The sequence below is a fragment of the Dipodomys spectabilis genome, unplaced genomic scaffold (assembly GCF_019054845.1).
Source record: "Dipodomys spectabilis isolate Male_0828 unplaced genomic scaffold, ASM1905484v1 ptg000043l, whole genome shotgun sequence".
Taxonomy (NCBI): domain Eukaryota; kingdom Metazoa; phylum Chordata; class Mammalia; order Rodentia; family Heteromyidae; genus Dipodomys; species Dipodomys spectabilis.
Genome location: NW_024870720.1, coordinates 7,019,345 through 7,046,393, shown reverse-complemented (window position 1 = coordinate 7,046,393; position 27,049 = coordinate 7,019,345). Strand labels below are relative to the sequence as shown.

General features: G+C 39.4%; 1 protein-coding gene across 4 annotated transcripts in view; it reads left to right on the top strand.

The window, feature by feature from the left end:
- The first annotated feature begins 228 nt into the window (after positions 1-228).
- The window catches only part of Tmem156 (transmembrane protein 156), an 88,504-nt gene continuing 61,683 nt past the window's right edge, over positions 229-27,049 (top strand). For 3 of the 4 annotated variants that reach the window (XM_042678182.1, XM_042678181.1, XM_042678180.1), the window contains exons 1-5: positions 229-380; positions 11,108-11,374; positions 14,383-14,643; positions 16,398-16,517; positions 19,393-19,476. In XM_042678182.1, the coding sequence (XP_042534116.1) occupies positions 293-380; positions 11,108-11,374; positions 14,383-14,643; positions 16,398-16,517; positions 19,393-19,476 (820 nt within the window). In that variant the 5' untranslated portion in view covers positions 229-292. The remainder of the gene's footprint in view (positions 381-11,107; positions 11,375-14,382; positions 14,644-16,397; positions 16,518-19,392; positions 19,477-27,049) is intronic. The other variant, XM_042678183.1, reaches the window with a different exon arrangement.

Genomic DNA, 27,049 nt, shown 5'->3' with positions numbered 1-27,049 from the left:
GGGTAACTGTGTGGGCTCATCTTTCTCCCCAAACAGTGGTAAGTACAGGGGAAATCAGCTTCAACTTTGTTCCTTGAGATCAGTTACTTATCTTGTGTAGGATACTCTGCTTACTGGAAAATGACTCAAAACGAAGAAGCCTCTCTTCAGACTTTTTTTTTTGTCTTACCCAAAAGGAAGTGAGTGTGGGTGAGTTGCAGTAACTTAGTGTCCTGTGGAGGTGAAAGTTGAAGCAGGAAGCAAGATGGCATCAATGTACTGAATGAAACACACTTGTACCCTGTGAACAGACATGCCCCAAACAGTGCTCCTTAAGTTATTTGTGGCAGTAGCGATCACATTCATTTTAATTTTGCCAGAATATTTCAAGACACCACAAGGTAAGTATAAAAATCTATGCAATCTAGCTCTTCCTTCCTAATTTTTAACGGTTGCCAGCTTACAGTGACAGAAAAGGTCTTCCTGGGTACATGCTGTCTCAGCTGAAGTTCTGCCTTTGAGAATTAAGCAAAGGAAAATGGATGGCAGTTAGATGTCTGTTACACAGCTCTGCTATCTTATTCATCCTACTTTGTTGTAGCATGCACCAAAATGGAAAGGAGTATTTAAAATGTGTAGTCTAGATTTCCAGCATTGAGTTTGTAATAAGATCATTACATTATTTCATTCTTTGAAACAGCTTCCTCCCCTAAAGTTTTAAGTTTGTTTTTATGTTCTGGAGTTAATTAATAAAGGAAGTAACATTTTCTGTACTAAATTCTATGTTGAGTTTCGAATCAATTTCCCTCTATCAAAACAATGTTGTGACTATACTATTTTTGAAAAAAGAAGTGCTTAGATATTTTAAAAATCTAAAGCAAAGAAGTTGTGTGCACAAATGACATGTGTATATGACTAGTGAAAAATGGAACTGAATCTCTGAACACTCAGATAATTGTATGATTATTGAAACTTAGGTTAGGAAAAGAAATAAAGGTAAATTTAAACTATTTTTATATCGTAGTAAAAGATATAAAAATAGTAAAAGATATAAAAACTCATTAATGTGAGTGTTTGGATGGCACTGCACCCTTTAGTGTTTAATAAGAAGTAAAGGAAAAGGAAAACGCTTGTGTTCTATCATAGAAACCCCATGGATTTATTAAAATTAGGGGAAAATTTCCATTTGATGAATTGCTGTAATGAATATTTATTGTTGCCTATATGTGATGGGAAGTAGCCAGATAAAAGTATTTTTTGCTAATTATATTTGATAACACATTGCAGTGATCATTTAGTGATGCATATTAGGTGCTGTTAAAAAGTCAGACAAAAATATCTTTGCCCAAAAACACAGTGACTGCAATTTTGCAAATGACTGCATTTTTACATTTCTTTTTTGTTTGTTGTTATTGTGCTGCTCAGATCAAGCAACCCTAACATACATGTTTAATGCTTGATTTCACTGGGTGAAAATGTGTTATAAAGAGAATGAAGTAAACAAAGTGTATTTGTAAGCTTTCATGGACTGAAAGCCAATTTAGAAATCATCTAAAGCAGACTTTTCTTTCTGTTTATATGTATCACTTCCTAAATTTTAGGTTAAATTGACTAAAAACCAGGTAATTGGCTCAGAGAAGATTAATGAATGACTTGTTAACTATTGCTTAGGGTTTCATGGAAATTGGTAACTCCACAAAATTGTTCAAGTGTTTTTTTTTTGGGGGGGGCAGACACATTGTTTGTTCTGGTGTTGTTTCTCACAGTGTGACACAGGGCCTTAATATAAAGAAGCCAGAAAGCTCATAGAAATTCATAGGGAGAGATGGCTCTTGTATTTGTGGTAGAAAAAAAGAGGTTGGTTTGGGTTTTTTTTTTTTTTTTTTTTGGCTTTTTAAATAAAATCCACCTTGGCTTAGTAGTAATATGCCAGTTCTTCATCTTGACGATGATCAGCTAGCATTTATGATGTTTGTTCTCTTAATTTCATAACTGATTACACAAACTCACAATTCTACTTTTGCTGCCTTCCCAGGCTGAAAAGAATCCTTTCTCTTTTCCTGGTTCAAGAGTAACACAGATAGTAGTGGTATGGCTCAAATGATAAAGTGCCATCTTTGCGCAAAAAAGTTGAGCAAGGGCAATAATATGAGTTCAAGTCCCAGTACTGGCATGCATATGCACATACACATACAAATACACACACAATATAGCCTACATCATTCTTCCTTACTTCTTGGGGTGATAGATTTCTTTGGGAATTTTGATTCAAATGATCCCTATTGTGGGTCAACAAACAAAAATGTTTGAAAACTATTGTCTTTTCTTGAGTTAGTGGTAGAAAGAATTTTACACAGAGCAACCATAAATATTAGGTGAATCTTTCACATATTCAATAGTATAATAATAATGGTTTATGTGTTACCAGAAATGTATTGATAGAGTCTATATTGATTTAACTAAGAAAATTTGAATGTAAGGATTGCTTTTATAAATTGAGCTTTTTTTGTTCCCCTTTGGGGTTTCAACTCAGAGAGCCCTGCAATTGCTAGGCACGTATGTGCTCTACCACTTAAGCCATTTTGCCAGCCCTTTTTTTGTGTTATTTTATAGTACTTTATTTTTGTGCCAGTCCTGGGTCTTCAACTCTGGACCTGGCCACTGTCCTTGAGCTTTTTTGCTGTGCTCTACTATTTGAGCCATAGTTCTACTTCTGGATCACTCTTTGTCTCTTCCCACTCTCTCTGTATTTTTTGGTGGTTAGATGGAACTAAGAATCTCACAGACTTTTCTGCATTGGCTGGCTTTGCATCTTGATTCTAAGATCTCAGCCACCTGAGTGGCTAGGATGACATGCATAAGCCACCTGCTCCTGGTTGTGTTGGTTATTTTGAAGTGGATCACAGTCTGGGTTGTGATTCTGTTACTTGTGCTCTTCTGCATTGCTCACATGAGAGTCTAGGCCACCATATCCATCCATGAGAAGAAGCTTTAAAAACTCTTTTTTTTTTCAGTCTGGGCTGGATTTGAACTTCAATCCTTCAATCTCTACCTCTCAAGTAGCTAGGATTGCAGACTTGAGCCACTATTCCAGGATACAAATTAGCTTTGAATCACAATACTAGTTAGTCTAGGAAATAAGTTGTGAAGTAGTCTATTTCATAGAATAAAGTCTCTGGAAAAATTACTTAGAGAACAACATAAATATTCTAAAAGAAGGAAAATTAACTTTGGGATTTTCTGATCTAGTCTTATCCTGTCAGTTACTTGAATTCTTTTTTCCTTTTTTATTTTTTTGTTGTTCTATTCACTTTGATTTCTGAGATTAAACATCATAAAATGATTTTTACTCATAAGTTATGTACTGGTTTCCTATTTTTAACGTGTCAAATGGATTCAAAGGGAATCTTAATGAGGAACGATGTAGTCGCAAGGCTTAATATATTTGATTGTGAAATAATAAATCTTCTGATGTCCTAAGTTAAAAAACATAACATCATGTTTGATCATTTTTCATCTGGAATATCTCTGAGCTGCAGAATAATCATTAGTAGGAATATTGAACTATCATGATGTTACACTGTAAGGTTACTCAGTCTAACTTTAAGAAAAGAAACTTTTGAAATGGTTTTGGAATCTTTTGGCTGGCATTAGTATGCACTGGAAAGCAATGCTTTTAACCTTCTTGGTCATTCAAAAGGCACCTGAGTTACAACAGTTAATGTCATAGTTTGATACACTGATACTGCATGCAGAACATGGAGATACAGATGGCAACTGAGATATATATATTCAGAGCTTCTTGCACTTAAAGAAGCAATTTATTGCAATTAGAGGATTCACCAATCCATAGCTGGGTACTTGGTAGTTCACACCTGTAATCTTAGATAGTTAGGAGGCTGAGATCTAAGGACCCTGGTTTGAAGCCAGCCCAAACAGAAAAATTCATGAGATCTCTAGTTAACCAGGAAAAAAACACCCCCCAAAAAACTGGAATTGGAGGTGTGTCTAAATCAGTAGAGTGCCTGCAGAGGAAGAGAGGCTTTGAATTCACACCCCGGTACTAGCACACACACACAAAACACACAAACAAGACAAAAACCCCTTCCCAGTCTACTTCTGTTGGACTTAAGTACTTAAGAGACTAAGTTTAATCTTATATAAATCCTGATGACCATTTACTTATTTATTCTTTCACTTGTCAAGAACTTTTACTGTGCCAGGAACCCTGGAGTACAAAAATGAAAGTCAAGTCTTCCTTCCAGTGCTTTGAGTCAGGCCGTGGACTGATTGACAAGCAATTAAATGTAGCACTGCAGATACGAAATTAGGGCTGTGAAAAGGAGGGTATGGGAATATAAATGTTGCTTTCAGAGTTGCCTTGAATACATGATCCTTCTATTCCCACCTGCCAAGAAAAATAACAACTTGCAGAACTCAAGTGATTCCTCCTTACTTCCTGACAGGAGCACTTTAGTAGAGAAGCCATGATTATTACTGATTTTCAAATAGTATGTTTTCAAATCAATAGTTCAATAATTCCTGAAACCAGGCACAGTAGTGTTGACAAGGGATTCACAAGGAACTTGCAGCAATGCAGGACAGGAAGAGGGCAGAGCCCAGCCCCTCGGTCTAATTTTCTTCACCTACTTTGAAGAGTCAACCTCATAAACAAAGATTACCAGCTTTCACTTCCTATTCCTGAACTTTTGGTGAGAGAAGTTGTAGTATAAGGAACAGTAAAATTGGAGACAACAGGGATAAAGGAAATTGACTTGCAAATTACAGGATAAACCCTGAAGTACGGTAACAGCTGATCATAGTATTTATATGTCTATTATAAAGAGCAGTGGTACATCAAGGGTAATGGCAATCAATCTCCCTGTTCTCAAAATGGACATGTTGCTTTCGTATTGACTAGCTAATAAAATTATAATGTGTTATCTCTAGTGAGGAGAGGGCCCTAGCGTTATTACTTCGTTTTTCTTTTTTCTTTTTTGATGGTACTAGGGATTGAACCTGGGACCTTGTGCTTGTCAGGTTCAAATAGGAGGGCTTCTTGTTTAAATTGTAGTTTAGAGACAGGATTACACTACTTTGCCTGGGTTTAACTTGAACTAGAGATCTTCCTGTCTTCTCCATCTTCCTAGTGGCTGAGATTACATCAGTATACCACCATACCCTGCTTAATTTTTTTTCTTTTGAGATGGGTTCTCACTATATTGCCCAAGCTGTTCTCAAACTTTTGGGCTCAAGTGATGTTATCACTCCAACTGGGCTCAAGTGATGTTATCACTCCAACTTCCCAAGTTCTAGGATTATAGGTGGTCTGGCACATAATTACGAAAAATTTACAAATTATAGGAACTAGGCACAAAGTACTATGCCAAATATTTTTATATATAATAATTCATTTTCCTTCCTTAAACATTTCAAAGAGAACCCAGGTGCGGTGGCTTACTCCTATAATCTTAGCTACTCAGGAGGCTAAGATCCGAGAATTCAGTGTGAAGCTAGCCTGGGCAGGAAAGTTTGTGAAACTGTTATCTCCACATTAACTACTAAAAAGTTGGAAGTGTAGCTGTAGCTCAAGTGATGAGTGCTAGCCTTGAGCCAAAAAAGCTCAGGGACAGTGCCTAAGAACTGAGTTCAAGCCCCAGAACTGGCACATACACACAAAAAAACTTTCTCTAAAACATTAATAATAGCCAGTGGCTCACATTTGTAACCACAGCTACTTAGGAGGCTGAGATCACAAGGATCACAGTTCTAGGCCCCCCCAGCCAAAAAATTCATGAGAATCTATCTAAAAAATGTTTCTATTATAAAAACATAATGTTAACAGGTAAGAGAAAAACACACAGAATTAAGTGGGGTCCCTTTAATCCTAGCTACTCAGGAGGCTGAGATCTGAGGACCACAGTTTGAAATCAGCCCAGGCAGCAAAGCCTGTGAGACTCTTACATCTATCCAAAAACTGGAAGTAGAGCTGTGACTCAAGTGATAGAGCACTATCTTTTGCAAAACAGACTCCTCTCCCCATGAATAAAAAGTACAGATAAAAAATAAACTGAAAATGGATTATAAATGGATTAGAAACTTAAAAGTTTTAGAAGAAAACATAGAAGAAAAATTCCTTGATTAATCTAGGTAATGATTTTTGTATAGATCCCCAAAGCGAAAGCTAGGCGTCAGTCAGATCCAGGTGGTTGTGGGTTGAAGCAACATAAGCAGAAAAGTCCAAGAGACTCTATCTCCAAAATATCTAGCAAAAAGCCAAGTTGGAGCCATCTCTGAAATTGTAGGGTGCCAGCTGAACAAGCCATCTGAGCAAGCACAAGGGACCGAGTTCAAACCCTGGTACGGGCAAAAAGCAAAAGCAAAACCAAACCCAAATGGAATTGCCTCATCTAAAAGTCTTCTTTACAGTGAGCAATCAATAAGGTTAAAAACAAAAACAGGAGAAAACATTTGTAAGCCAGACACCTAGTGAAAAAAGAAGTTAAGATCTAAAACATAGAATATACTTTTTTAAGATTCAATAACAAGAGCACAAATAATCCAAAGGGGAAAAGTAGGCAAAAGATTTGAACAGACATTTCTCGACATGCTTCCATTTGAAGGGTATAGGTTGATAATTTTTCACAAGTGTATGCACCAGTGTCATTTCCACTAAAATTAAAATATAAAACTTTCCATCACTTGTAAAATTCCCCTGTTGCTCCTTTACAGAAGAGCTTTCTCTCTAGGCCAACACACTGCATGTTAGCAGTTGTATACCCATGGAGACATGTGGTACATAGTCACTTGTGGCTGGCTTCTTTGACTTGGCCTAATGCCTTCAGAATTCATCATGCTGTTCCGTCTGCTTCCTTTCTTTTTGGCCGAGTGATACCCATTGCATAGATATGTTCGAAGTTGTTTGTATAATCATTAGATGTTGAAAATTTGGATCGTTTCCAGTTCTTGGCGCTTATAAATCTTTAAAACTACCATTAAAAATTCATCTTCAGGCATCTCATTGTGTATGGATGTATGTTTCTATTTCTCTTGTGTAGTGTATTCCTTGGAGTGGAATTTTGGGGTTCTACAGAAAGTATGCTATTTAACTTATAAGAAATGAAAATCTGTTCCCTAAAGTAAGTTGTACTATTTTACATTCCTATCAGCAACATATAAAAATTACAGTTCATAGCAGCATTATTCATAACAGCTACACCATGGAAACAACCCAATTATTCACTGTCAAAATGAATAATAACTATGGTGTGAATATATGGTATTCCATAAGAATACCACAAACAATTAACTACAGCTGTATGTATCAACATGTCTAAAACATAAAACATAAAAAAGGCAAAAAGAAACTGGATGCCAGTGGCTCATGCCTGCAATCCTAGCTGAGTTCTGAGGATTGCATTTCCAAGTCAGCCCAGGCAGAAGAAGCAGCGAGACTCTTATTTTTAATTAGCCACCAAAAAGCTGGAAGTATAGCTGTGGCTTATGTGGAAAAGTTACTAGCCTTGAGCAAAAAAAAGCCAAGGGACAGTACCTGGGCCCTGTGTTCAAATCCTAGAACGAGCACAATAAAAACACACCATTTATTCATACCTAGATGTGGATAGTTCTAAAATGTGCTAATCTGGGCAATAAGTACACAGGCATTTGTTTATTTTCATTCATCTTTAAGTAACATAATACATCTTATGAATGCATATATTTTTATAATAGAAGTTCAGAAATAAAATAAGATAGTTATGGGGTTGGGGACTTAGTTCAGTGGAGGAGTGTTTGCCTAGTGAGTGCAAGGTCCTGAGTTTGATCCTCAGCTCTGGGGGGGTGGGGGGGAAGGCTATATAAATAAGATAGTTGGTATTTTGTCTTATTTGCTTTTCTTTAAAAAGAAAAATAAGCTGGTACCTGGTGGCTCACACTTGTAATCCTAGCTACACCGGCTGAAATCTGAGGATTGTGGTTCAAAGGCAGCCTGAGCAGGAAAGTCTGTGAGACTCTGACCTCCAATAAACTACTCAGAAAAAGCTGGAAGTGGTGCTGTGGCTCCGTGGCTAGCACCACTTTTTTGCTAGCCTTGAGCACAAAGAAGCCCAGGGACAGTGCCCAGGCCTTGAGTTTAAGCCCCAAGCTTGGCAAAATAAAATAATAAGTAATAATAAGAAAAAGTAATTGATTTTGTCCTCTATTTTCATGTAGTTTCCTAACTCTCTTTAATGTCTTGGGTCCTTCCTCTAAGAGGTCATAGCTCCAGTCCTGAAGTAATTCTGGGATGTCTGCCTTCTATCTCCCAGGGTGAGAACTCAGATGTCAGACTCCCAGTAATATTAATGGTAGTAGTTAAATTCATAAATCTTGTTTTATGGAGATGAGGACATATAGCCCACCCAATGACCAAAGTGGCTTGAGAAGAATTATTATTATCCTTTCCTGGAAAGGATACATTCTGCATTTATTTCTTTTCTGATAGAATTATTTAAAACCAAGGTTGAAAACCATAATAAAAGGTACCGATAGTTAAATATAAAGGACATACTATCAATTCCAGAAAACCCAGTTGGTCACCTATTGAAGAAGGAGAGTGCAATACTGACAGTTAAATTGTCTTCCATACCTCTCTAGGTCACATTGTAGCAATATAAATTGAAGAAACTGAAATTTTCATAAGCTAGAAAAGGCTAGTAAGGAAAATGGAAAGATGGAAAGAAATAAGTTTTTCATGGGGTTTAGTAATATTATAAAAGCAAAAAAAATTACAGAGTTCTTTCAGATGATGCTTTTCTTTCTCCTTCCTTCGGCATTATTACTGAAGGCAATATTTTCATAACAGTTGTAATTTGGTTATGACTTTGACTATAACTATGTTAGAAAGACTAAAATTGTATACTTGAGTAAAATTCCATTTCCTCTCAAAGACCTTATAACTACTCGATTTTGAAATTTCTTTATAGCTGCAAATTATATGCAAATTATTCCACAAGCAATTTCAAATATAGAGGGCTAGAAACTGAGTTTATTAAATAATAATAAAAATTACCAGTAAGTAAACACTTAGGGGATAGCTATTAAAATACAAATTCCACCAATTAAAAATAGCTTAATATCAATCACTAGTTTGACTTTAAGTGTGCACTAAGATGAAGTAATGAAATACTCTTTTATTGTGTTTCTTGTTTTTATTAGCAGTTGTCAAACATTTTGTCCCCTATGGCTACGAGAGATGGTAAATAAGCCACATAAACGTGGAATTGGCCCTTTGACATTTCCTCCTGCTAACAAATGACTGAAGATCTATTTCCTGTTCCTTTCTGATCATTATGGCTTTGTGAGGACTCTCATTGTTTTAATTTAAATTTTATCATAAAGGTGATATACAGAAGGGTTACAGTTACATAAATCAGAGATGAGTACGTTTCTTTTTGAACCATGTCACTTCCTAATTTTCTCCCAGTTTTGTAAAGTTCATTTCCAATATAATGTTTAGTAACTATAACTGTTGAATTGGCTTACCCTTTGCCTCTCATTTTTTTCATAGTGAGCTTCGCTTATTTGTATTAAGTTACAGAAGAGTCTCTTCTAGCTAAAAAATAAATATTTAATTTTTACCTTGGAATATAGGTTTACATTTTAAATAATATGCACACATTTATGCACACAAATATCAAAAGCATTTCATAGGTAAAATACCCCTCGATACTCTTATAAATCCATGTGGTTGATAGCAGAGTTATTAACCATGAAACCCAGAGTTATTCCTTTCATTTCATGCAGATGAAGAAAATTGTCTCAGTGCCTTGGCTTGAGACAGAAACAGCATCAGAGTCTCTGTGGTTTCTGAACTCAGTGTTCTTTTGTTATATACATATGCTTATCTGCAGTCATCTTTCCACTACTGTAACAAATACCTGAGTTTAATCAGTTTATCAAGAGAAGAGTTAGTTTTGCTCAGCATTTTGGAGGTTTGTATCTATTTGGGTCTGTGTTGATACAGATAATCAGGACAGAGTGCCTGGCAGAAAAGGCAGCTCACCTCACAGTTGGGATCAAAAAAGGAAGAAAGAAGTTCCATTCCACCCTCTGAGGACACACCTACAATGACCTAAGATCTCTCATTAAACCTTACCTTTCCATCACATCCCAACATTGCCAACCTGCTGCCTGAGGGGGTCATTTGGGGGACTGTGGGCCTTTGGGAGACATTCCAAATCTAAAATAGAGCAATAACCTGATTAAATTTCACTTTTTTTTTGTCGGTTATGGGGCTTGAACTCAGGGCCCGGGTACTCTCTCTGAGCCTCTTTGTGCTCAAGGTTAGCACTCGACTACCTGAGACACAGCATCCCTATTGGTTTTTGTAAAAACAAACGTTTGTGAGCACTCATTCCAATCACAAATATTCTTATAAGGAAGAGGAAAAGGGAGAATTAGTATAGGCAGAAGAGTAAAAGAAAGTTACAGAAAAGTCAAGGTGACCCAGAAACAATGGCCAGGCCTTGAAGTGCTAGGCCAGAAGCCAAAGGATGCTGGCAACCATGGGAAACTGGGGGAGGGCCAAGGAATTGCTTCTTTCCTGCAGCTTGCAGCTGGATCATCGTCTTGCAGATGTCTTGATTTCAGTCAAATGTAACCTGTGTTGAACTATTTTCCAGAAGTGGGTGAGAATGAGTTTTTCTTATTTCAAGCTACTCAGGCTGTGGCAATTTGTTACAGTGGGGTTAGGAATCACAGAGAAATAATTTGGGAAACTACAGAGAAATAACTCTATGCAATTGATATGTTTATTTTGGAACAGATGGATTCAGAAAACCCAAGGGTTGGCTGTTGAAAAACTTCCAAAACAGAGACTGGTAAAAATGCTAGGATCTCCAAGTATTCCTCTAATAGATAACTTCCTCTGAAAATTAAGGAAATGTTGATGAGTTTTAAAAAGAAATAAATGAAGTAGATGCTAAGATACTAACTCATGTAAAAACAAAATCTTGTCAGGAATAAGCTAAAAATATTACTAAGAAAGAAAGAAATCTTATTGTATGTTTAAATGCCCAAGCCTCAAAAATTCCACAGTAAAGAAAGTACTTTTTAGTTCTTTCTTCTTCTTCTTTTTTTTTTTTAACAGGAAGAACACTGGAGCTATCCTGTCTGGAAGTATGTGTACTCTCTAATTTCACATATTCACTGTCTTTAAATTTTTCTTCTGTGACTTTCCTGCTACCAATAAGGGAAAACCAGACTCTTATGGGAATCTTTCCAAAATATTCCAATTTCCCAAATGTCACTAAGGCTTGCCAAAACATCACAAGTAAATTTACAACGTGCTCCCTGTATTTGGTTTGTGAATCCAAAGGAAACAAGGATTTCGTTTCTAAGGAACAATTGTCAAAAGGTAAACCCAAACTGAATCGGAAGGGGGGTAGCCGGGGGGGGGGGGGTGGTGGTGGGGAGAATAAAACTTCCCAAGTGTGAATTAACTTATTCTGTTAAAAATCCAGTGCCACTGACACACTCAGTAGTGTGACTTTGGATGAATGGTATCACAGGACTGTTTTTAGTTTAGGTTGATTTATCGATAACAAAAGATCTATTTTCAAAATACTATTGTAATGTACATTGCCTGCCTGCCTGCCTGCCTCTTTCTCCTTGGAAGGAAATCCAGAATGGGCATATGGACATAGTTGGACATTTCTGGCCTGGAGTGTTTGATCTTTTTGGTGTTAGACAGTGGCAGAGATTGAAACAGAGGGAAGCAGAGTAGCCTGCAATAAGTGGGCATCTCTCTCTTCATGAAATCTCAGAAGTTTTTCTATAAGTGTTCTCTTAGTTTTGTTATTTTGCTAAGAACACTTATCATGATGTCTAGTCTCAACAAAATTCAAAGTGTAGAGTACCATATTGTTAACAATGGATGCCTTGCAGTATAGACAGCAGAGCCCTAAAACTTGATCACTCCCATAGCTGAAACTGTATAACCCTTAGCAGCTCCCCATTTTTCCTTTACCCCCCCCCCCACATTTAGCAACCCCTATTCTACAACCTGTTTCTAATAGTTTGGCCACTTTATTTATTTGTTTATTTATTTATTTATTCATTCCAGTCCTGGGGCCTGGGCACTGTCCCTGAGCTTCTTTTGCTCAAGGCTAATACTCTACCACTTGAACCACAGCGCCACTTCCAGCTTTTTCTGTTTATGTGTTCCTGAGGAATCAAACCCAGGGCTTCTTACATGCTAGGCAAGCACTCTACACTAAGCCACATTCCCAGCTCTACTTTGGCTTCTTTAGATGCTGCAGATAAGGAGAATCATGCAGTATTTGCTCTGTGTCTGACTTATTTCATTTTGCATACTGTCCCCTGAGTTCATTCATGTTGCTACAGTGACAGAATTTCTTTCTTTGTCAAGGCTAAATAACATTGTGTGAGTGTGCATGCAAGTGTACACATGTGTGGTGTTTGTGTGCATGTACCTGGCAAATTTCCTTATCTATTTATCTATCAATGGGCACTTAGGATGTTTCCCTATGTTTGCTATGGTGGATAACGTTGCAACGAATATGGGAGCAGAGCTCTCTCTTTGAGATCTGATTTCAATTCTTTTGGATATATACCAGGAAATGGTATTGCATGGGAGCATATGGTAGCTCTATTTTTATTGATAACTTATGTTATCAAAAATTTTATTTTACATTCCCATCAACAGTGTTTATATTTTATATATTAACTTTTCATCAGGAGTCTAGCTTACAATTATTCCCTCCCATGCCACAGGTAGCCCTTTTACTCTGCTGTCATTTATGATGTCATCATTGCACTTGTGCTCATTTGGGATTTTTCAACAGCAAGATGACTTTGATTGTCAGACAGTTTCATAGTGACTCAAGGCTACTACTGTGTTAGTGTTCCAAAGAACAAAGTGGAAATCACTTCTTTTTTTGTGTCTGGCTTAGTTTCACAGTGCTATTAGCTGTGCATTTGATGGATTGTAAGTCTTAACCCCTCTCAGGGTCAAAGGGGAAGGAATGAAATGGCACCTACTTATGGGTGTAGCAAAGTTTTAGAATAATATGCTTTATGTTGAATCGTGTCCTTCTAAATTTTAGATATTAAAGTCTTAGCCACCAATATTTAAAAATAATGATATTAGAAATAGTCATTCTACATACAATTTTGTTTAGGATGGCCCTCAACCAATATGTCTGATTATTTATTTATTTCCTGTACTTGGGCTTGAACTCAGGGCCTGGGCACTATCCATTAGCTTTTTTCCACTCAAGATTGATACTCTACCACTTGAGCTACACCTCCAACTTCTTTTTTAAAATATATATTTTTTATTGAAAAGATACTGTACAGAGGGATTACAGTTACATGAATAAGGTAATGAGTACATTTCCTATTGAGTATTGTTACCCCCTCCTTTGTTTTTCCCCAACCATCCCTTCCCTTCCCACCTCCCCAACTCCTCACTCCGCCACCCTGGAACTTGTAATTTTCAACATTGTGTCTTGCATTGTTTTTTGCTTTTACTAAATTGGAGGTAAAGTCTCATGAACTTTTCTGTCCATGCTGACTTTAAACCATAGTCCTAAAATCTCATATTCCTGAGTAGGTAATTTTATAGGCACGAGCCATAATTTCCAGCTTACAAGAGAAGGCATCCCAGTACAGAGACATCCCAGGGCATACACCAAGTGAAGAGGAAGGCAAAAAACAAGGCTGGAGGGCTGGGAAGGTGGCTCAGTGGTAGAGTGCTTTCCTTGAATGCATGAGGCCCTGGGTTCGATTCTCCAGCACCACATAAGCAGAAAAAAGCTGAAAGTGGTGCTGTGGCTCAAGTGGTAGGGTGCTAGCCTTGAGCTGAAGAGCTGAGGGACAGCGCCCAGGCACAGAGTTCAAGCCCCATGACCGACAAAAACAAAAACAAAACAAAAACAAAAAACAAGGTTGGAGTCTACAAAGCAACACACACCAGTGATTGCCAGCAATCTGGCAATATTTTTTTTCATGAGAGGCTGAGAGATTTTTCCTCACACTCTGAAGAAACCAACCCTGCCCTCAACGTGGCCTTACATTTCCAGCCTCTAGAACTATGAGACAAAGCTTCCAGTTTGCAGTGCTTGCAACAGTCATATGGGCTGGAAAGTATTGTGAATGCTTTTGGAAAATATGATTCATCCTGTGAGTCTATGTTTTTCTTTACAGGTTACACTCCTATTTCAGCCCTATCTTTGCCTGGCTTTTTTGTAATCTTGAAGTATGAAATCATTTTTACAATTATTTTCAATGTGGGCATCTCTTGTCTCTATATTCTCATATAGAAAGAAGTAGAATTCATGTTGAATTATGTTTTCTTGTGTAGTTACTATTTTGCAAGTCAATTTTTTAATCTTTTCCTAGGTCTTATCACGAAAGGATCAATGGCAGTAAAAGACAATGACTTTTATGCACCTTGTGAATATTTTAATGTCACCCTAACGCCTATTGTTGACAACTTGGAAGAATATAACACAAGCTGCAATCTAAAAACTCACACTAAAACCGCAACAATTATGGAGAAGGAGCCAGCCCAGGAAGAGTCCTTAAACCATACTTGTAGAACTGTGGAATACGCTGACAATTGTATTCACATTTATTTGCATCTAGAAATGGATGTAAAAAGTAAGTCCAATAAAGTTATAATAAAAAAGAAGAAATCAGAGATACATAAAGAAGGCCTATCACATTTACCCAAGTTGAAGAATTTTAGTGATAAAATAGTAAGACTTGAAGGCATCTTAGTCTTTTTATGTGTTTTTTTCTTTTTAAAAATGAGCTGTTTATGGGGTTCAGTCTTCATCTGGCAAGAGGTATTCTCTATGGGCCATGATTTGAGATGAATTATGAAGGTCCTCTGATCCCAGGAATGACTTCAGGCCTGTGTATTAGCTGTATTTGATGTAAAGTCATCACACATGGATATCAAGGGGTAGAGGTTCATGTTCTTTGCCATGTGTTATTATATTTGGTTTTGAGTTGACTTAACACATTCTCTCAGAACTGAGAACCAGACCTAGATAAAGGGAGCGTTTTGATATATAACACCATCAAGATTAGGCACTTAAGGTCTCTAGATGATTCTAGGAAAAGCAGACAAATAAGTTTTACATATGTCTTACTTCTGCTTAAGGCTGATTAGCTTCCTATTCACACTACTCTGAATGACTTCACTCAATCCTTTGTGCAAAGTCGTGTGCATTCATCCATAAGGTCTACTCTTAGCATTTTGTGATGCCTTTATTTAATGAATGCCTTCTGAATGTCACATCATGTGCCAGGCACTGGGGACAGAGCTAGACCAACTTAAATATCTAGGAGAGGAAGATGCACACATAAACCCCCCCCCACACACACACACATTCCAGAGCTATAGGTGCTATGAAAAAGCAAGTTGCTGTGTTTTTCGACATGTCAACCATAGGAAGCTTGTATATTGCTTTAGAATGCTTCTCTAAAGCTTAATTCTTTTAGAAGTACTTCTTTTAGAAATAAGGCATTTAATGCAAACACAAATGTCATTTTATGCCCTTTTTAGGTAAACTGTGACTTTAGAGAAATTTCTCCTGTGATTAGTTTGCCTAGAGCCCTACAGTTACTACAGTGAGGGGTATAATAGGATGTGAATATCGGGGCGGGGGGGGCATGGAAGAGGATCTGAAAAGATCTTGACAAAGGACTTGATTCTCCCTGGTTCAGAGCAAGAAAGAAGGCACACAGAGGGGCTTACAAAGTCTGTACATGACTGTGTCCTGAACTAGCTGTGGTCATCCATATTGAATCTTTGATTCCTGGGTCTGCTAGCCAGTGTGTCTTTCATACAGCCAAGGGAAATCATACTTTATTATTTGCTGGATGGCTCCCTCTTTCTGAGTAAACTGCTCCCTCTTTCAACCATATCTTGGTTGAATTTAGACCAGGGAAACTGTTATGTTCAATGTGACCTGACCATAGGCCTGTAAACAACTGAACATCTCTTACCTGGTGAGAAGAGGGTCAGATTACTCACCTGTCCTGGCCCCTCATAGGCCTCAGTCTTCTTCATCGTGCTTGCCATCACTTCCACCGATTGGTTCTGAGACTTCTGTGTGTAGTCTTGATCTAGTGAGGGCACCGACAGGGAAACTCATGTCAGCATCGCTTGTACGAGAGAGGAATGCTAGAATTTTGGAACTAAATAAATCCCTGAAAGCCACCTGGTCAAGCTTCCTTATTTAAAACCCTCATTGAATACATCAGGAAGGAACTCAAGGCAGCAAGTAACTCGTCATGAGTAAGGCTACACCCTCAGCTTCCCCAGGAAGGGAATGTACCCCCATGTTGCCCCCTATCTGCTTTACCTTTTATTGTATTTTTATCATACGTTGTTTTCTTCACAGATGTCACTTGCGCCATGAAGATCACTTGGTACATTTTAGTTCTATTAGTTTTCATACTTTTGATCCTCTTCATTACCTACAAAGTACTTGAAGGTCACAGAACAGGCCGGAAGTGGCAGAGTGAGTACTGAGAAAGAAATCCTTTGTGTAGGAGGTTCTATTGTAAGTCAAAGAACTTCTCTGTGGACTAAATTTTCTTTTCAGTTCAATGTATCATTTGCTGTATACCTACTATGGGTACATGGTGATTTTTAGATACTCCAAGGAATAGAGGGAAAATTTAGATAATCCAGAAGACCCAGCACCAGCAGTGACGTATCTTTCTTATCCAGAGAAGTGAATGGGAGGATAAGGAAGACTGGGTGAATAAGAAGTTGAATGGGGCTTCAAGGAGGTCAGGGAAGAGAGGTGGAAGGCTAGGAAGTGGTGACAGCTTCAGTTAACAATCTTGAGCAGAGTGGCCCCAGATGATAAGTATGAGTGGAATTTTAATGTATGTGTGCGTGTGAAAGAAAGAGAAAGGTGCTAGTACCCTCCCCTCTAATTGCTAAAGCACTTGGCCTAGTAGGTGCAATGCTCTGGGATCAATCCCTAACAATACACACAGACACAGACACAGACACAGACACACACAAGAATGAGTGTCAGTAGATCCTGGAAAGAGAAGATTTAGCAGATATAACTGGAAGTCAGGACAATAAGAACAATGTTAAAAATATGTAACAAAGCCAGGTGTGATGTTACATGTCTATAATCATAGTACACAAGAGGCTGAGACAGGAAGATATTGTGTTTGAGCTAGCTTGGACTACATATTTAGACCTGGTCTTAAATGATCTCTCCCCCCCCCCCCATATACCTATAGATCTATCTATCTATCTACAGATCTCTCTCTCTCTCTCTCTCTCTCAGTAGTTTGCCATAGGCACCCACCAGAGTGGATTGTCAGAGAATGGCATGATGATACTGATGTGTATGTCAGCATACACTAGCTGAATGTAAGGCCTGATGGACAGTTTATAATATGAGTAGTTGATCTCTTAAAATGCATCACCTTAAGAATAGCTTTAAAGACAGATGTGAGAGTCTCAGTACTACCTTAATTAGCTATAGACTTTGAGCAAGTTAACATAGCTAAATATGCGCTTCTTCTTCAGTTAAGGATTGAAACAAAGAGCTTCTGTAATTGGGTATGGTGGCTCATGCCTGTATTCCTAGCTACTTAGGAGACAGAGATTGAGAAGATGGTGGTCTGAGGCATTCTGGGAAAGACTCAGTCTCAACCAATAAAGTTGGACACAGTGCCTCATGCTTGTCATCCTAACCACTCACAAAGTATAAATAGGAGGATCAAGGTCCAGTGTAGCCCAGGTATAACTGCTTATTTAAAAACTAAGTGATGCCAGGCACGAGTAGCTCACACCTGTAATCTTAGCTATCAAGGCAGCTGAGATTTGAGGATCGACGTTTAAAGCCAGACTGGGCAGAAAAGGTCATGAGACTCTTATCTACAATTAACCACAAAAAACCAGAAGTGGAGCTGTAGCTAAAAGTGGTAGAGCACTATCCCTGAGCAAAAGAGCTCAGGGACAGCCTCCAGGGCCTGAGTCCAAGCCCCATGACCAACAAACAAAACAAAACAAAAACAAAAACAGGGCTGGGAAGGTGGCTCAGTGGTAGAGTGCTTGCCTTGCATGCATGAGGCTCTGGGTTCGATTCCTCAGCACCACATAAGCAGAAAAAGCCAGAAGTGGAGCTATGGCGCAAGTGGTAGAGTGCTAGCCTTGAGCTGAAGAGCTGAGGGACAGCGCCCAGACCCAGAGTTCAGGCCACATGACTGACAAACAAACAAACAAACAAACAAACAAAAAACCCAAACCAAAACCACAACAACGCACAACAAAAAAACAAAAAAATCACCCTAAACCTAATTGAGGAAGGGATGACATCATCCAAAAAGAAATGTACTCATTACCTGACTTACGTAACTGTAACCTCTCTGTACATCAGCTTTATAATGACAAAAATTAAAAAACAATTGATATGTTGAATTAAAACCCCTTTGTACAACTACATAAAGATAACTAAAAACATTCTTAAGTAATTAAAGCAAAAGGGGTTGGGGCTTGGCACAAATGGTAGAGTGCCTACCTAGAAAATGTGAGGCTCCGAGTTCAAATCCAAGCAGCCAAAAATAAAAAGGAAAAAGAGGTGATTGAAGAGGTTAAACATAGTGTCTAATGCAGAGTTAGCTCTCAGTAAAGAGTAATAGCAGTATGGTGATTGTTTATTTCCAAAGTTCTTATTAAGTTTATTACCAGATTGTTTCAGTAGCAGAACAAGAGCTTGTTTCTAGGCTTGAATAAGAAGAACCCTTCATTCTTTTGGCTAAGAACTTGTTGCAGATAGTTTTGAGAACAGTTTTCTATCAAGTCTTGTCTCTGATACTCTCAGCTGTATTTACCTTTGGGTGTATTGGGGTTGACCTCGTAGCCTGTAAGGCAGGTACTCTATCACTTGAGCTATGCTTCCATGCTTCCCTTCTGGCCTTGGTTACTTTTGAGGTAGGGTCTTTCTGTATGCCTGGGCCAGCCTTCGCTTAGAGTCTTCTTCCTGTGCTTCCCATGCCACTTTGGATGATATGCACATGTTACTTTGCCCAGCTATTGTTTTCTCCTGTTGCTGGGATAAGGCCTGTGCTGTAGAGACCAGCCATTGAGTGAGATGGACTCTCTAAAACTTTTATGCCAGGAGCAGCCTTGAGCAAGGTACATTTCACAGAGCATGAGAAAGAATGGTATCTATGGTAGCGGAGAAACCACAGATTTTAGAAGATGGGACAAAATGGAATAGGGAAACCTTCTTGACAACTCCTTACTCCACATCTTGCTGTGAATGGCTCTTTCTCCTTGTGACCCTTGTGTCCACCCAGGAATTATGTGGTAAGAATAAGCTTGTTTCTCATCTGAACGTTTCATTTCTTTTCTTGGAATAGGTGATAATTGCAAGTCTATGGCTGGTCTCTTTGGAGGAGGTAATTCTGAGAAACGAAGGGCGTTGACTGCGTGGGTTATTCCAGGTGAGTTCTGCTGTCTGCACAGGGAGCATGCTCAGGAAATTCCAATGCTGTATCATTTCAGTAGAGAGTCAGCTCAAGATCTCAGCTCATTTACATCAGCCCTGTATCTGCTATAAAGGACCCGGGCAAATGAAATCCAGCTTAATATGTCTTATTATCCGAGGACAGTTGCAATCAAAACGACCTCCTTAAATAAAGGAAAGTTGGCTTAATTGGTAAGAAGAAACTCGGGTGAGTAGGCAGAGGAGAGAAAGCAATGAGGAATAAAAGTCTCAGATTTGTTTTGAAATGAGACAAGATACCATTATTCCTCAGAACTGCAGGAAGTAATTGCAGAGTGGGCATGGCTTCTGCCGGAGTCTTTGCTTTGCAGAGGGTGTCACTGTGGAAAGAGAACTTCTAATAGCCCCAATTAAAAAGCCCCCTGTCCTCTCTAGAGAAGCAGAAATGGAATCATGGGCCCCTAATTACAGCAGCTAAGGGAGCTGTTGGTACAGAGGCGGGGGTTCATCTCTTTCTAATTGGGAAGCCTCCATTTGAATTCATGCTGTCAAATTGCATTAAAAAGAAAGATAGGGTGGATTTCTTTTTCACATGGACAAAATCCTCATCTTCAAAGAGAAAGACTATCTTGGATTCTGGAAAGCACAGAATTACTGTGGTATTACTCACACTGTCTCCAGCCGGGGGCAAGTCCCTCCATACTCCATGAGAAGATCCAAAAGGAAGCTGCAGGTCTGGTGTGGAAACACTTTTCAGAGATGAAACCAGACAATACCCTGTCCCCAAACTACAGCCATAGCCACCTGGAGACCTGCCTGGCATTTTACTGTTGGTTAGCTACTGAAATTAGCAGGGAATCAGACCCTTAACTTGGGGAAAAGTAGGATGCACCTGAAGAGTTCCATTAAAAAAATAGACTTTTTACTCAGTGTTAGTCAAATGACTAAGCCAGGGCTGCTAAGAAACTCCTGTTACCTGTGAGCTAAGATGATGGGAACTCTGAGTGGTTAGTGAACATGGTGGTTGGTTAATAAAAGGTACTGAGTTGTTTTAAGTGGAAAACTTATTTGTGTGTGTATGTGTGTGTGTGTGTGTGTGTGTGTGTGTGTGTGTGTATGTGTGTGCTCAAGGCTAGTGCTCTACCAGTTTGAGCTACAGCTCTACTTCTGGCTTTCTGTTGGTTGACTGGAGATATGAGTTTCATGGACATTCCTGCCCAGGCTGGCTTTGAACGTCGATCCTCAGATCTCAGCCTCCGGAGTAGTTAGGATTACAGACCAAAAGGAGGAAATAGCATTTCTCCTGGGTGCTCTCTTATCTTATACCTGTGTCAAGATACAAGGAACAGCTTTGTTCAATTCTCCTGGACTGTTGGATTGCCCTAGAAATTCTGGGCATTTCTAGTTTCCAGTCATAATATTGAATACTGAAGTCTTGCCTGAGAAAAATTCAACAGTTCTCTTGTCAACTCATATAATCAGGGGAATCACAATTTTTTTTGGGGGGTGTGTTGGTCATGGGACTTGAACTCTGGGCCTGGGCGCTGTCCCTGAACTATTTAGCTCAAGGCTAGCGCTCTATCACTTGAGCCACAGCACCACTTCCAGTTTTCTGTTGGTTAATTGGAGATAAGGGTCTTAAGGATTTTCCTGCCTGGGCTGGGTTTGAACCATCATCCTCAGATCTCAGCCTCCTGAGTAGCTGGGATTACAGGCGTGAGCCACCAGCACCTGGCATGGGAATCATAAATTTTAAGTCCTAGCACACCACAGTACTACCTTCACAAAGTGTGTTTATGAGCTTAGGACTTTCACTCACCCAACAAAGCCTGCCTCAGCCATGTTTTCCTTTGTTAACTCTCACTAAAAATCCTCTGGCTTTATGGCTGAGTATATAATATTAATGTTCAGTGCAAGCCAAGGGGCCTTAGTCTATTTTAAAACCAAGTATCCTTAGGAGGCTCAGCATCTTCAAGAGGGAAGGAAGACGATGGCTTCTTATTTCTACTCCTTTAACCTGAATGCAATCTCCCTCCCCACCCCATGCCAGCTGCTCTTTCTGAGTGAGAAGGAGAAAAGAAACTGTATCTGGGTGCCATTTCTAAGGCTGCTCTTTGCAATGATGGATTGTAGGCAGCAGTGAGCATGGAAGGGAAAGTGTGCCCGTGTGCTTCAGAGGGAAGGCAGTAACATGAGGGGAAAAATGTAGTTCAAAGAAGCCACTATGTCTTTGTCACTTCGGTGCCACTTTTAACAGTCTTGGGTCAACTCTAGCTATTCATTTCCCAATGTCCTTCCAGTTGTCTGGGGACTACAAAGTCAGTATTGTCACTCATTCACACACACACACACACACACACACACACACACACACACACACACACACACACACACACACAGGTGTAGACAGGTCACACCTCCACAAATGTGTTTATTGTATGAGAGAGCAATCGGAGAGATTCCCAGTACAGCCCAGCAGTACCTCACAAGGCCTGGCTCACCTGGGGAAATTGGGAACATTACAGAATAAAGGAGTCACCACTGTACTGACACAAATCATTCACATAATGACTCTATGCCTCCCATATGCTCGGCTTGACTGAGAAACATGGCAGCTTGGTACGAATCTACTTAGCATCTCATTCATTCAATGGTCATCTGTACCTAGCAGTGACCTTGTCTTATTCATCTTCATATTCATGTCCCCAGCATAACAGTTGGTATGTAGCTCATGCACAATAAAAGTTGGAGAGGAAAAAAAGAGCTGGTGAGCAAGTAAGCAATCTTAGGGATTGGGAAAGATGGAAACAAATGCAGAGACCAGGAATCGTTAGAACATAATTCAACTTTGGGGCAGGTGCCAGTAAGCTCATGCCTGAAATTTTAGTTACTTAGGAGGCTCAGGTCCAGGGAATTAAGGTTTAGTCTTTGAGACTTCATCTCCAAAACATCAAGCAAAAAAAAAATCTGGGTTGGAAATATGGCTCAAGTAGTAGAGCCCAAGCTATACAATCATAAGGTCCTGTGTTCAAATGCTAGTACAAGCTATAATAGTAATAATAATAATTATATTAATAAGCTGGACACTGTTGGCTTATGCCTGTAATCCTAGCTACTCAGGAGGCTGAGATTGGAGGATCTTGGTTTGAAGCCAGCCTGGGCAGGAAAGTATGTGAGACCCTTATCTCCAAAAAATTACTCAGAAAAAGCTGGAAGTGGCACTGTGGCTCAAGTGATAGAGCACTAGCCTTGAAGACAGAGAGGCTCAGGGACAGGGACTAGGCCCTGAGTTCAAGCCCCAGGACTGGCAAAAAGCCCCAGGACTGGCAAAAAAATTCTATTTAGCTGAAGAATCTAGAATTCAATTTCATACAATTGCTAAGGATGTCAAAGAATAACGAAAAACACTGACCATCTTGAAGAAGGCATTTAGAAAATTGTATAAAATTGATCTTAAAATGTATCTCTAAGAGCTGGGATGTAGTTTAGTTGTTCACCTGCTTAATTAGCATGGAAAAGACCCTGGGTTCAATACTAGCCCTGGGGAAAAAGAAAGCACTTCGAAGAGCTGTGAACTAAGATCTAAATCATTGGCTTCAGATCCTAAAAACCCACTTAACTGAATACAGACAAGTGAAGTACTGGAAAATCAGTAGATATTCCACAGAACAATAGGCAGGCCAGGCAATCCAAGCTTAAAGAATAGACAGGAATTTAAGGGGCCAAAAAGTAAAAAACTACAACCCAAGTGTCAATCTCAGAAATAGTCTAACGAGAACAACCTTGCTGTTGCCACCATTGGTGGCTCTCTTTGAGCAACTGTGCCCCTTCCTCAAATCACTACCCCCCCAAAAAAAAGAGGGAGCTTTGTTCTCTTCTCAGAATTGCAAGCCCCAAGGAGAAGCATCTGGCAACTGAGTATAGACTACAGAATGGAATTCTGAGTGGCAGAAAGAAGAGAGAGGAATTATCGCCTGCTCTGGCTTTCCTTGTACTTGAGATGTCTTGAGATGTTCATACGCCCAGAGAGCAGGCAGGCCATAAATATTTCTAACAGAAGTTTCTGGGATTAGAGCTGCCTCTTACAGCTGGGGGTCATTTCATAACCATCCTCCCCAAATCCCAAATAGATAAATCTTTACAACTGAATTCTTCAACCAAATTGTATTGAAGTCTGACTACAGGCCAGCCATTACACCAACATCGGGCCTGCGGTATAGCACAGGCCTTCGTGTCATAGGATTACCCACACAGTTAAGGAGATGCTGTCCCCGGCTGCTTCAGAAGGACAGCAAGTATTTCACCAGGCCCCTCTCCCATGCACAATCCATCCATCCACACATGGTATTTCACAAGGCCTTACTTTTCTTCTGATGAGAAAATGGAAGCTGAAGGAGTTTAAGTTTGCTAGTTTAATTAGTGTGGGAAGGTTCTCAGGGAACATAAGGAAAGTAGAATGTTACAATAAGTAACTGACAGAATGGGTTACTGGTAGTGGGAATTCAAATTCAGTTATGTCCAAACCAAAAGCATGTGTTAGCATGATGGTAAATGGGGCAGCTGCTAGGTAAGGCCATGGATCAAAACTCTTCTTGCTTTTTATATTTCACAATGGAAACTGATACAACGCTTTCTCTATATAAAGTAATAGCAGCTTGTGCGGTGATGTGAATAATCTACAAAGAAACATGTCAGCATTGGCTGGAATGTTTTTTTTTTTTTTTTTTGCTGTGTTGGTGAATTCGAAAGGAACTTAGGGCAAGGAAAAAATGGAATTTTATTGGGTAAGAGAATCAGTAAATGTCAAAAGTAAGTGGATGACCCAAACTTTATTACCCCTCAAATAAAACTAATGGCTCTATAAAATTATAATTTGCAACATGTTTATGGTCAGTATAATAAAGACTAAGCAAGTTTCAATTTCCTGCAGAAGAGAAGATAAATTACTGGTGCCAGATGTTTTGCAACCCAACAAGATAACATGAAAATTTAATTTCTACTTGCTTAACTATAATATTTATGACTCTTAAAATCCAGAGTTGGGTTCATAAAACAGAAAGGTTATAGCCCTCTGCTTGATTACAGAACAGATCAAAATGCAGAGGGTGACTCCGCAGGAGGAAATTCCTATGTGTGAAGGATCCACCTGATGATAGGATGATTTATTCTGTCCATTCATTGACTGCCTTTATGCAGCAGTCATTTATACCAGGTTTGGAAGCACTGATGATACACATGCATTCAAACATCTCCTCCAGCTTTGCTTAGATGGTCCCTGCCTCACGATCTTGCTACCCTTGCCTCCCACTCACCTCCCCCTCTCCCAGGCTTTGTCTGTTTTCATCCTTCCCTCTAGATCTGGGCTCAAGGCATCCTCAGGGAAATAGGTCTAGGATTCTAGTCAATACCATGAGTCTCCTTGTAGCAATTGTCACTGTGGCCCTTTTTATTTTTGTGTTAGTGTTTGATTGATAGTTTTCACAAGAGCCAGTTTGCTCCTTCAAGTCAGAGACATCCTTTGATGAAATTGGTGCCTGCAAACCTAGATTGACACAGCATAGTTATGAGAGTACACAGTAGTTAACCAATAAGTTTGCGAAATATATACAACTTTCCTTCAACTATGCTGAAAGGATGCCTATTTCTATGTACAAAGACCTATCAAGTTCTTCTCCTCTTTCCTGGTCAGTAGTTGTAAAATTTTCTTTGCAGAACCAGGGTTTGAACCCTGGGCCTCATGCTTGATAGGGAAGGGCTGTACTGCTGAGCCAGGTCTCCAGCCTTATTTTTCACAGGTTATTTTTAAGGTAAGGTCTCATCTCATGCCTGAGCATGCACCTTGACCACCACTCACCTATTTTAGGCTTCTGCTAGGTTCTGGGATGACAGGTGTATGCCATGGCATCCATCTTTCCTCAATTGAGTTCAAGTCTCATGGACTTCTCCGCCCAGGTTGACCTGCGCAAAGATCCACCCAATCTCAGTCTCCCACATAGTTTAGGACGAAAGGTATATGCTATTGTGCCCAGGTATGAGTTGAAAAAAAGGTCTTGATACCTTTTCTGCTCAGGCCGGCCTGGAACCTCAATCCTTCCGATCTCCATCTCTGGAAAAGCTAGGATTACAAGCATGAGCCACTTCACTCAGCTCCTCACATTGTAGCCTTTAATAATGTCTCCAAACAGCCCTCCCCCTCTCCACAAAAAAAAAAAAAAAAAAAAAAAAACAGTGAAGCACTCCATTGGTTTTATCTTTTGGAGCATTATAGACGTCCGCAGTGTGAAGTAACGGGAATCGAATCAATGGCCCAGAGTATTGGCAGCTGTCAATTCAACAAGGCTCTTTCTGTCATTTCTAACTTTAGATTATGCTGCAGTCATGTATTTTCCATCCTCATTTGACTTTCTCACTGCAGTGGAGTAGTTTCAGGATCACTGTTAATAACAGACACGGTATTGAAGTAGTAGGAAGTTAGCCCCTTAAATAATAGAAGTCTATTTTAAGCTTCCATAATTGGTTCTGTTAGTCTCAAAGGGCTCCAAGCTGTTTTGAGCCTACAGGAGAGTGCTGATGTTTTTATGGGATACAAAGGTCAGATGATATCCAGTGATGCTGAAGTTCCACATTTTCACGGCAATAAGAGATCATTAAGACAGAAAGATTTTTATGAAACCAGATTAGAATTGAATGAGAATCCCCAAATGAGTGGAAAAACTCCAATACCTGTCTTGATTAAGGTAACCAGTAAAGCTTAAGCACAATTCCTTCCATTTGGAAGAGCTTTTGAGGAAACCAAGTAGGTGGTAGGTAACAGTTTGTGTTTATGGCCCCTGTCTCTTCAAGGAACCATGATAGCTGAATATCTCAGAGTATGAGAGAAGGAAAGAGGGCTTTTGCCCTTCTTCAATCCTCCCCTGCTGAGCATCCATGATCCTAGTAGAGTTGGAGCAGAACCCTGGACCGTGTAGACAGACGCTGGCACACACATTCTGCTTTGCACTTGGTAGTCCTTTCTACTTTTCAAAGTACTTTCTCTTTTTGCTGGTTCTAGAATTTGAACTTAGGGCCTCACCCTTGCTGGCTCAAGTGATAGAGGGCCAGCTGAGCAAGCAAGCCATGCAAGCTCAAATCCTAGTATTGTCCCCCTTCCCCAAAAACTGGTGGACAAATTCCCTTAGTTGGAGAAGAGAGTCTGGCTAGAATGCAGAAGGCTTAGATAGATATACCCTCATAGTGAGAAATGCCCTGTGGCTCACATCTGTAATCCTAGCTACTCAAGAGGCTGAGATCTGAGGATTGAGGTTTGAAGCTAGCACGGGCAGGAAAGTCCATGTCTTATTTGCAATTAACCACCAGAAAATTGGAAGTGGGAAAGCACTAGCCTTGAGCAAAAAAGGGACAGCACTCAGGCCCTGAGTTCAAGCCCCATGACTGAAAAAATATAAAATTACTTTGGAAAGCTGAATTGTGTTCAGATACCACAAATCATAGATAGAAAAGCAACTATGAAAAGTGAAAGAAATCTTTCTTGAAAGGAAGAAATAGTAGCAGCATTGAAAGGCAACCTACCA